General features: G+C 40.0%; 1 protein-coding gene across 1 annotated transcript in view; it reads right to left on the bottom strand.

Moving 5' to 3' along the window:
- The window catches only part of kdm4b (lysine (K)-specific demethylase 4B), a 52,527-nt gene that overhangs the window by 26,314 nt on the left and 13,734 nt on the right, over window positions 1–12,479 (bottom strand). The window contains exons 7-8 of the mRNA XM_085132617.1: window positions 6,706–6,809; window positions 5,222–5,359 (exon numbers count right to left, since the gene is read on the bottom strand). Of these exons, the coding sequence (XP_084988743.1) occupies window positions 5,222–5,359; window positions 6,706–6,809 (242 nt within the window). The remainder of the gene's footprint in view (window positions 1–5,221; window positions 5,360–6,705; window positions 6,810–12,479) is intronic.

The following is a 12,479-nucleotide window of genomic DNA, read 5'->3' on the forward strand; positions in this document are numbered from 1 at the left end:
CTCCCGGCAACCTTTATTTTCTATGGAAGAATGTATAGACCCCAACCTGTTAGCAAGTGGTTGTGTAGAGGATCGGTCACAAAGATGGTGCTGTACCAAAAAACTTTGGTTAATAGCACTCATAATTTCCATGAAAGATGCCAATTTGTCTGCAAACAATGGCATTTCCTCACTTTTCACAACTTTGTTTGCAGACATATCTCCCATGCAATCTAGTAAGCACAATGATAGCAATCAAAGTAGTTGTCAGGAGGTTTTCAGTACAGGACAATGCCTTAGGGACTACGAGCAACCTCCAGCAGCCACTCACCAGTTACAGGATCCACACTTTTCCCTGTTGACCAGTGGTTGCCAGACAGTTGCCGGCAGGTCTCTAGGCCTGTGTGACAAAGGCCACACCTGACAAACAGGCTTTAAATATACAGTAAACAACCCGCTGTTCCACTATGGTGTTGTACATAAACCACTGACCTGAGATACCTTACTAGAGAGGAGAACTGTTGCATTAAAAAACTGCAGTGGTGCAGGAGTGAAAAATGGCATGGACATCAAAATGAAGTTTTGAAATACAGGAAACAAATGGAGGGTGGTGTAATGAAAGGAAAAAAAGAAGAGGAAGGAGACATGAAGATATTTTTTGTGCCTCGCTTGCTGTGTTTCTTTCAAATCCTTTTATTTTCTGATCTGTATTGAGAGCCTTGTGCTCAATTACTAGAAACACAACAGCCCACACCTCCACAGCAAAACAATTTCCAGCCTACATCTCATCTAGACACCACTTGACAGACAGAGACATTAAAATACTGTGTTGGTGATGGAATGGAGAATGGGAGGGCAAAAAAGAGGGGGTGCAAGTGCAAGCATGGGAACACCTGATTTTTACCACAATGAAACCTTTACTGGGAACAGGACGTGACTAACAAAAAACCAATCAAAAAACAGCCACCGAGATAAATATTGCTCTTACCCTGATTGTACCTGGCAAAATGTGCATTCTTCGCTGCTAAAGAGATTCAGCGCCTTGTTTTATTTTTAGGAAGGTGTTAAGAGGTTATGGACATCGTTGCCATCCTCAAGGGCCAGGATGAGTTACACTTTATTATCATCTAAAAACTTAATTAGATGAAACTCAATTGGAGATGCACAAGATCTCAGAAAACAAAAACCCACTCTGAGGCAGGGAGTCAATGAGCCCTGAAGTATACTTGGGCTCCTAATGAAGCTTAATTATAGGAGCCACACAAAACCTGAAGCCCGGGGACTCACTGTGGATGCACAGCACTTGCTTCAGTCTTCCTTTATTTTTCAAAGTTCTTCAGTGTAGGGATACTTCTCAGTATATCCAATAGTATAAAACAAAATGAGATTGCATGAAAATGTAAACATCCAGTTATTTTGTTCATTCTTCTGATGAAACAAAACTAACCTTCAAGATGCTAATAGGAATGGAGAATAATTTCAAAGGTATTTAAAAACTGTTTTAATGCAAAATTCTGAATGTGCTGTACAACAGGGCTGCAGATCACCCACCCGCTGAGAAAACAGTAAGGCAACACAAAACTGAACCACTACTTTGGTGTTTTTTTGTGTTTTCTTTTGTTTGTTTGCTTATTTTTCAGTTAGCAGGAAATAAAAATGCTGAACACATTTAAACAAAGACTAAACTGCTCCAATTTTTCTCCCACTCCCACAGTTTTCCCCTCCTTTCCTTCTTTATCTCCTCACATACATCCCCAGATGAGATCAGCTGCTTAACATGCTGAACAAAACGAGAATATTTAAAACAAAACCGTACAAACGTTCATTAGGAGCTGTGGTAAAACAACTGTAAAGTGGCACGAGCCAGGTTAATGATTACATCGCAAGTTGTTGTATTTCTCAGCGATATTTAACGGTCTTCACTAATCTGTGTGGCTGTAAGTCAGGGGTTTATTATCCTCCAGAGTAAAAACTGTCCTTAAAGTCAGAAAAAATAAACAAAACAAAAAAAATCATTTGTATGTCCTCCTGCATGCAGTTGCTTCTGCAGTGTACTAACAGCCATTGCAGCAAATATACATTCAGCATGAGTGTCGAAGCTCGGGCTGCTGTGCATTTTTTAGCTATATATAAAGTAGCAAAAATATAAAGTCAAATATGACTGTAGAGTTTTAGAAATAGATGATCCTTCTATGGTTAAATTAATCAAATTTCCTCAACATCTGGGCAGAAAGAAATCTCAGCAGCAGGAAGGGTCATTAAGCTGTTCAGAGTGAAAAAAAATTCAACTGTAATTTTAAATTACTTTAGCACAGCAATGCAAAGTGGCAAAGAGATTTTTGTTGTTGTTTCTCATGAGCAGCATTAGGGTAATTGTAGTTATAGCAGCTTAATTCACCTTGCCCACACTGACACAGCTTCCTAATGTTATAATGAAAATCTCAGTAACATGTCTGTGTTTTACATACGAGCTAAATTACTGCTGATCTTGGAAACAAATTCTGATTGTTTTTGTTAATGACTGGCCTAATTTTGTTGCTCAGTGTCAAGAATCTAGTCTGCATCTTAATGAACACTTCTTTTCTTCTTTTGTTTCAGGCAGTGTTTGCTACATTAACACTGACACAGTCCTTTCTTTAATAAATGTAGCAAAAAATGCTAAATGTTGAACTATATCATGGACAAAGTTGATGAATACGACTAATAAAAACATATTCTCTGGTCTCATAGAAAAAAAACAGACAAGCCTGCAAACGAATACAGAAAAGATGAAGCGAGACATCTGTAGTTGAATCTTTAGATGAAAAAGTGATGTGATTTAGCCCGGGACCTGGGAGGATGATTTTTGTTCATTTCCCAGACAGGGAAAAAAAAAAATCACCCTGGAAGCCTGGAGGAACATTAGCAAAGTGTGACTGAGCACCAAACGAGCAGAGAGAGGCTTTCACCAAGAATACAACAACCCCAGAAGACATAAACTTTTAACATTCAGAAAAATAATGCTGCAGAAAATGTAAGTATAACAATATGAAGAATCTTTTTCACCGACTTCAATTCGTCAGTGGAGTCTACATTTTGCTGTCTTCCCTTAAATGTGCAAAAGAAGGGAAAAAAATAAAAATCCTACTGTAGCTAGTCATGCAACACCTTTCTTTTTGATTTCTGCTTTTATTATTCTTGTCATTTCAAAGAAAGCTAGCCATTTCCACACTCAACAGTTAGATCTATGGTTCAAATGACATTGTTTGAGTTACAATGCTTTTCTGATATGCTATGAATGAGGTACTAAATCCATTAAATGCAAAAAGAAATGAAAGAAAATGAAATGGCCAACACCTAACGCACAGCCAGAGGTGGAGAAGAAGGTTAATTAGAACTGTCACGCCTTAAACAATAGAAGTACAACCCCACACAGAACATGCAAGGAATGCTGACAATAGACCTGCTCTGACCGCAGATGTGTTCACTTAGGAAGCCAAACAGATGGGTCAGCAGTTAAAGAGCTTGTCTTTAAAAAGGACTGAGACATGAAGCACGCCCAAATTCTCTCTCAGTCTCTGTCGTGTGCCACCAGCCCGAAAACAGTGACAGATTCGATACCGAGCCCCATCGTTCACTGTCCTGTTTGATGCTGACAGACTAGGGCTCAGCAGGGGGAAGGCGGGGAGGGGAGGGGAGATGAGTTAATGGATGACTGCTTAAGCCAAAGACAGAGAAAGATGGCGGAGTTAAGAGAAAGATTAAGAGAAAATGAGACTTTATTATTGCTCAGGAAGAAGGTGGCGTAGGTAAGCCATCTAAAACTACTATCTATATCAAGATACAGAATATAGAGAATATAAGAATTGAATTTTTTTTAGGATATTTGGGGAATAAAAGGAAAAGAAACTCAAATAATTACGGCCCTGTGAATGTACGCCTCTATATACAGAGGGCCAACCCAAATATAGAAAAACCTTTCAACTTTTTCAGGCATTTAGGATCCACTTATTAACGAGGCTCAGCGCAAGATCTGTGCAGTGAGCAAAAAGGCAAAGAAACGCCTTCAGCAGGTCCTGGTCTCTGGTTCATTTTAGCCAAAGGCTCATCTGCTTGGTCCAAATGATTCACTATGAGGTGTCTGCTACTGAGCTGTAAATTACACAGCACAAGTTCTGGGACAATCTTTATAACCATAACACCCAAAGAGTACAGACGCCTGAGTGAAAGAGAAATCTGGCTAGAAAGAAAGAGCCCTGCTTGTTGGTCGAGCTGTTGTATTTTTCCACGTTCCTCCAGCTCTGCGTGCCGAGCTGTGCTGTCGATTTGTTGACTCGGATTAGTCGTGCAGAATGGAAAATTCTTCTTTAACAAACTGAGACAAGCGCAGTGGAGATGCTCCCTTGAGCACTGGTGAAGGGAAGACTGCTGGAGCCTCGACTACTGGTTCTTAAATTACAAGTGGCCACATGGGTACAGTAGGAAGGCCGAAAATGAGAAAGAGCGAGAAGGGAGGGTGATGTGCTTTTGCAAACTGGCACCTCATAAATCTGACATGCAGCCAAGTAGAGAGAAAGCAGGGGAAAGGGACATGCACACACACAAAGACAGAGACAGAGGACTGAACATGAAATGGAATGTATAGAGAAGAGAAAAGAGGGGAGTTTCTTCCAGAGGACATTGTCGTTGGGCTCCCTTCCACAACCAACCCATGCCCTGTCAATTTCATGCTCAACAGCCCACGGGCAAAGAGGCAGTTTGCGTCAGTGCAAGGATGCGAGGGTACAGTTAGTGTCGGTAACAGATGGTGTGCAGCAGAGAACCAGACGCTGCTTTTATATTTCGATATGATCTATTACTTCATCCCTTCAAAGAAGCAAACACCCAGAGCAGGAAGGCTGCAAAGCTGCCTCTGAATCACACATCCGATCAAAACTATTCAAGTGGAGTGTCTACACTGGCCTTCAGACCTCGTTTCAAACAAGTGCTGACAAAATTTAGATAAAAACCCATTTTCTAAATGGATAGACGTGTTATATAGATGGAGTGCCCAGTTTGCAAAGTTAACATGATCATTAATGAGCATCACTGCTTTTCTTTTAACCAGATCAGTGTTTGTTTTGGACGTTTTTGTGAGATCATTTCAAATGTTTTCAAAATCCCCCAAATCACTTTTTCCCCATCGCTGCTGACACGTTAACACAGCAGACTGAAATTTCTCTGTTACGGTGACTTAACCTCTCTGCACTCAGTCTCATCTTACCAGTGTAGCCATCTTGCCGTAGTCCACCCAGCGCAGCGTGGCAAAGTTTGTGGACTCTGCACAGTTGAAGCCATGGTTGAAGCCGGCGTGGTAGCCATAAGGAAAGGTGACCATGAACTCCCCTTCATTCTGAGTTATCTGTTCACACAGACAAGAAAACACATTTTTTTAAATGTCTGAAGGCTGAATTTATCAGTTGTCTCTGTGCACAAGGAAGGCATTAATCTATTTACCAGTTATTTCTTACAGCTATATTTTATTATTACCACCAGTTGCACAAAGGCTACCGCTGACTTAAGGTTTGAGGGATAAACACTGAGTTTGAATCCTTAGAAACATCTTGTCCCTGTTTTTCTGACTTAATTCGACTAAACATGGCTGCTGCTCCGAGTGCTGAATTCCTTCCCATGAGCTCAGTGTTATTCTGCAAATTTGCTCTACTTGTCCTCACATTTTTAACCACTTTTGTGTGTGCGTGTGTGCGTGCGTTTTGCCCCAAAATCCATGCCCTATATATCTGACTGCGGATCTCAACTTCTTTACAAAGCATGGATCTTGGCAATCAAGAGACACATCAAGCCAGATAAGGTGACAGGCATAAGAAGGAGAAACGGAAGTAGGGGGCTGAAAGTAGGAGATAAACTTCTTCCACTAAAGGCAGTGGTTCAGATATCAAAAGTCCCTTTTTGCTACTGCAAGAACACAAGTTTTATTTTTACACTCAAATCAGGAAAGACACTGTAGGTGTGTAACAAGTCAAACGTTCACTGTGATAATGATGTCCTAAGGGGTGAGAAATTAGATAAATGGGGTAGAGGGGAACCCTTATGCTGACTCTGGAGAACATCAGATGCCTGCTCCATGTCAGCGTTTTTTTCCCCCTTCCTCAATCTGCCATAATTTGAAGACTGAACTGCTGAACAGAACAATAACCAATAGGTGAAATGATCCCCAACAATTTGCTATGACAGACACAATATCTTGACTCTTACTAATTTTTCAGAGCCAGTATAAGTTGCAATGTTTGCATCAAAGCTGAGTCATTAGAAATAAAAGCCCACTTCTTCTCCAGCTGATGCAAGACACACTTGGAGAACTGGGGGAATAAATGCACCACTTCCCATCATCTGATACTAAATATTTCAAATCTCCTCATTGTTTTAATGTCAATATGTGCATCACAATTTCCACTCTGATCATTATGAGGCTGAAGATGTGTGTGTGCTTAAGCATTGGGGTACAGCTTTATTACATTTTATAATGGTTGCCTACTTTAGAGAGATGTTAGAGTCATGTAAGCAGAGAAACAAAGGGCAAACAGCTTTCTTCTATATGGTGTTAGAGGGTGAAACAGTGTCAGCCAGTTTAAGGTAAGTGGGTGGGAGGGACCCTGTTGCTACTACTTAAAACAGAAATTGTTAACATTACTTTATTACCTCATGGGTACCTTATACTGTGTGTGTAGGGAAACAACGGCTACTCACCCTGTCAAAGGGAATGCCATACTTCTTCAGGATGGATGGTGATATCAGTGTCATTTTGTGGCGAAGGAAGGCATCGCAGCCTTGGGAGCTGCCGGGAAAGAAGCCTGCAGAGGGTGAGAGTGAGCATAGGGCATTTAGGGCATTTAACTGACAACCACAACATCATCTTACTACAACAATCGTAGGGTATATATGTATATGTACATATGTTCATGTTATCATCAACCTCTGAAGGCAATGTTATGTTGTCTTTTTGTGTTTCTTTCATGAGCCACATTCAACAAAATCTGTATCCATGACAGAGTTTTGTTCAATCACCACAAAAGACAGATTAAAGACTTTGAGAAAGTGCTGCAGGCCTGGCAAAAACAGCCCACGTTTTGTTTTGTTTTTTTGTTTTTACTCTTGCTAGTTTATCTAATGGAGTGAGGAATCGCTGTGCATCTGCTTGTCTGTTTTCTTAGCAAGGGTATAACTGGGAATCCAAATGATCCAAGTCATTTAGATAAGCAGTTTGTGTGTTTTGGCTAAAAGTTATCTTTTACACTTTCACAACTACTATCTGCCTGCATGTAAACGATTAATCTGTATATTGTAGCAACAGGAGAATAACTGGATTTAAACTCAGAGTTAGTGAGAGAAGAAGATTAATAAGCAAAGCCCAAACCCATATACCAATATTTAGTGATTGGCAACTTTTTTCTTTCATACATAGGAAACAATAAATGCTCAGAAAAAAAACTGATTATGTGTAGTTTCATTCATTTAGACTCAACTCTGCTTAGATCAGCTGGTTGTTTTGTTTATCATCAGGTGTGTGTTGGATCAGCCAAAACATCAGCCTACTGAAGTACACCAACACTAAAGACAATATGTCAACCGCACTCATAAGCCATCGCGTATATGTTAAAAATGGATTTTGTTCTCACCAGAAACTTCTTTTAAATCCACTTAATAAGCCTGAATCATCGAGTCGCAGATTTTACGAACAGAAGCAATTATGCGGTGACTATGAGAGAAACTGTCTAGCAATGGAGTGTTGAGCATGAACAGTAATTTCAAGGACATCGGTTAAGAGCTGACACCAATGCAGCACTTGTTCCTGAAAGCCATTAATTATCATAATCATTTCCTGGGCCAACAATCCCCAGATGCCATCATGATGCCCCTGTGGTCCCCTGCCTGTCAGCTGGCACAAGTGAACTTCTTTGAGAGGAAAACTTGAAATGACACGGCAACTGAATACATCAACTACATCAACTAACTACTGCATGGAAATGGGTGACAAAATTTACAGATGAAGCTACTGTACACTGATAGCATCATTGCTTACTCTGATTTTTAGGAGGAAAAAAAAACTAATTATTTCTCTTATTCTGTTCTCTATCACTACAGCACCCTAATAGCATGCCTAAAATTAGGTTATGCTGTGAAGCATGTGAGTGTCCGAGACATGAATGGAATCACTCTCCGATCGTGATGCAATATTTTCATCACACTCTGTCTGAATTAGAAACTAACAGTATGTTGCAGTAGTATTACGACCACAATCTAGCATAAACCATTACCAAGAAGCTTGTCAGCCTTTACTGGAATTTAGATTGAATATATTAATTTGCACAAACTGCTTTGTGTTAAGTACAAAAAACAGATTACAGAGTAATTAAAGGAGAAAATCAACACATTTGAATGTACTGCATTAGCCTGATTACTATACAACAGTGATCGGAGAATAGATTTCTATGCTCCCTTCAAATGTGTAATATAATCCCATAAGTGTATTTCGACACTGACAAATAAACAGCCATCTCCAGTTGAAATGCAACCATTTATCTTGTTATTGTTAATCCCACAACCTGGAAAAGGAAATCCGGTTTCCCCTTGACATGGGCAGAAATTAATTCACTGCCCAAAGTGTGAAATAATCACATTACCACAGTGCATGAAAATTCACTGATTGTGGGCCTCCAGGTTGGATTTCTGGGGAGATCTGATGGATGTCACTGTGTGTAAAGGGATGCAACAGCATAAAAGTGAAGCTGGGTGCTATCTCTCTGGAAAAATTGTGATCCAGTTCAGTGCAACCAATGCAAACAGAAAGAAGGAAAACCTGTGGGGTTATTTAAAACATGTTATTAATTTGCAGAAGCAGCATCACTAACAACAGTGACAGTCAGAGGCTACTGATCATTTAAACCATGGTCTTGTCTGTTTACTGCAATGTAATTAATCCGAAAACAATACAATGAGCTGTGCATTAATTACGGATGTTTCCGTCACTAATAAAAGTTACCGCAAGACAGTGTACTTTATGAGAGGATTCAAACTGCACTAAAGGAAATGTGAAACTGCATTTGCTATTGTATCGATGTGGACTTTTCCAGCTGGAGTAATTTACCAATCATACCCATCTTGTATTATAAAACAAACTCAATTCCTTAAAAACGCCGCCCGCTTTGAGATCATAATATACCTCTGACATTTTGGGCTCTCAAAGCCCCGACTCACTCTCTAAAACAAAGGCTCACTTCTGCTCTTGGAGACAGAAAGAGACTCTGCATAATCAAAAGAATGAATTTCTCCTCCATCGCTCACTCTTCCACCCCCTTTACTGCATGTACCCACCAGTGCCTCAAAGGGGGGTCCATCCATGCCTCCACCCAGTTAAACTTTAATGTGACTGACAGTATAATCAGCACCCATTTCATCCTTCATTTTCACTGCATTGTTTCAGCCTCTGTTCCACCCTACAAAGCAAAAGAGGGAGAGGGGGGACTCTCTACTCTCCCAGTGCCTGCCTGCCCGTTGGAGCTGATAAAGGTGAATAATGTGCCGACAGAGCCTGCGTATTAATCCCCATTAAAATGCAGCTGGCTTTCTGAGCTCTCCATGGGGTAATATTAACTTAAAGGCTTCATTCTGTCCTTTCGAGTTTGAAAATTAAGTTCCTGCTTCGAACACTACACCCTCCCCTCCTCTTCACCTTAACCGAAAAGTCTCCCGCCGTGGCAGAAATAATGCAGAGATGAGGAGTGATAGGAGTGACGTCTGTTACCCTGTCAAATGTCTGGAGAGGAGCTTTTAAGTAACCATTGTCCCAGCCCCATTTAGCATCCCTGCAACACTCATAACTGTCTTTTTAGGACCCCATAAACAGTTGGCTGCCTGTGCAGAGGATGGCTTTGATAGGTCAGTGAGAGCGTGTTAAATAACGGTGGCAGTGGTGTCCTCCTACTGCCAGCTGGTTAGATAAGAAGAGAGGAAGACAGGAAAGAGCATCAACATATACAATGTAATTAGAAAGCATGTTGCTTGAGATCAGAGATGTCGAGGTTATTTAAATAAAACATTAAATAATTCTGCATACATTGAAATTCATAATTCCCAAGTATTGTCCTAAAACTGCCAAACCAGGCAGATAAAAGTAAGACAAAACACCCATTTTGCAGTATAATGCAATATTTATTGTCACCTTACAACAAGTGTCTTTATTATCAGCAAAGACTTCAACATGCTCTGTGAGTAAAGCCGTCAATACAATGGGCCCATCTCACAGCAGACTTTTTGACTGGTGTTTTAGAAAAGGCACAGATGGAAGTAATAACAGTAATTAGGACTCCATTCTATTTAGGTGGGCCAGTAAGTCAATGTGAAGACTACGGCTGTGAAACTGAAACAACTGAATAAAATGATGCCAAAGCTGCAGTTGTGTTTAGTACTGGTAGGGTTTGTAGGGTTTCCCCCTTTGTTTAGTTTTTAATACTTAATTGTAAAAATATTACTTGAGAGATTACAGAACTAGGGTGTTTAAGAATAATTACAAGGTGTTTTATAATCTTAGATTCTTCTGTGGATTTTTCCATGTCGTTTTCAAACCACAAGAGCAGGTTTTTGCATGAATGAAGCCCAATGGTGGGCCCATTTGACAAACACTCTTTAAATGACCGTAACTCCGTTACAAACTGTGCTAGAGAAAAAATTCAAGTGGTTTTGGAGAGTGGAGAACAAAAGCTTTGCAGGGATACGTATCACGGTAGCAAAAGAAAATTCAGGTACTACGGTCTAAACGCAGACAGAAAAATCAGCTTTGGCTAGATTTTACATTAACGTAACTCCTCAACCATTTTGGGCTAGAGAGAAAATTTGCATAGTTTCTAAAAGATGGGATTTAATTTACAATTTTACAGCCAAAACCACAAAATAAGTGCAGGTGTGATACTTTCGTGATAATGAGTTATCATTATAGACATAAGCCTGACACTCCAGTTTGCATTGCCCTAAGCAGCAGTACATAAGAAGAACTTTATCACAAAGTCAAACATGTTGGGTTATTTCTGCAGCTTTCTTTTGTGGAGAAATTTTAATGCAAACGCTCTATAAACACATTAAGTAGATTGGTTAAGTGTTTTCCCTTTATACCCGCGCAGTAACGGCTACAACCAAACCCCTATCCATCGCTTGCACAGCACTGTGCAGATAGCCAGGGAGTTCCTCCATAGAGGAATTTTTGGCGAGGCTTAAAGGCCAACACCACAAGAAAATCCACTGGTGAAATGATAAGAAATGAGAATAAAAACATAAGAATTAAAATCCTCTCCAAAAAGTGCCTCAGAGCAATTTAGCAAACTGCTGAACAAGTAGAACATAAACACTGATATGTTTTTGACTTCCAGGAGTGAGCTCTCTTCTCACCCTCGGCAGCTGTATTTTACAAATGAGGCAGGTGCTGGATAAGCCAGCTAAGCTGCAATGTATGACTGAACACCCTGCTATAAAAGCTGGCGCTAATGGGATCTCAGTTTTAATGTCCAAGGCCAGACTACTCTGCGGGTGATTTTAAAAGTAGCATTTAATGTCATTTTTAACATTTCACCAGTGTAACCAGCAGATGTATGGATAAAGGACATCTGGGCCAAGACTGTCCATTTCCCTGTGAGTCAGTCACTGATTACAATATGAATATAGATACAGTTATTTATTAAAAAAAAAAAAAAAGAAGCTAAATTACTGCAGTGTGACAGCTGATGCTTTCAAAATTACAGCTGCCAAATGTGCTCCTCTTATCCCTCCACATGGACTTCCTTCCACAGGCTGCTCAAATGTGACTGGTCAATACGACTCTAAAGCCCAAAGCATCTCACTCCTTGCCCTACAGATTCTGCATATTTATAAGGAAACCTATTTAACTTCATGTGTGTGTAGCCCACAGGAAAAGGTTTTAGACCTGGAAATGCAAAACCAGCTCCCTCGAGCTGTCTTTCAGCCCCTCGCTATTATGTGACCGAACCTTTTTGAGTTTAGTTTATCAACAACAGTTTTTCCTTATAAGCACAGAGAGTGAAATACTGTCTGAATGCTTTTGTTTCCTTTGTGCATAGAGACAAACTCCATAGATTGCACATAGATCAATGGTGCATAGTCAAATTCCACCCAGGAGAGATAACTAGCATATAACTATTTAAAGCAAGTCTCTCTTCGATACTACATTCGATACTAAGGTTAATCCTCACTGATCAAAACAGAGAATCAGAGTAAAAGGAGAACATGGATGCTGGAAAAAAATGGGGAACAAAAGGAAACATCTTGTGTCAAAGAAAGATGGCAGAATGGTATCACTTCACTGCCTCTTTTATCCACCTTAGACAAGATTTCTAGATTTCAGATGAAATCCTCATGTCAAAGCACTGACTATAAAAGTCAACAAAGAATATAATGCTGAGAAATTGTTCTACCTTTTGTTTTTTCACCCTAGTTGAAATATGTTTGACGTTTTC

This window comes from Neolamprologus multifasciatus, chromosome 15 (assembly GCF_963576455.1).
Source record: "Neolamprologus multifasciatus chromosome 15, fNeoMul1.2, whole genome shotgun sequence".
NCBI lineage: Eukaryota > Metazoa > Chordata > Actinopteri > Cichliformes > Cichlidae > Neolamprologus > Neolamprologus multifasciatus.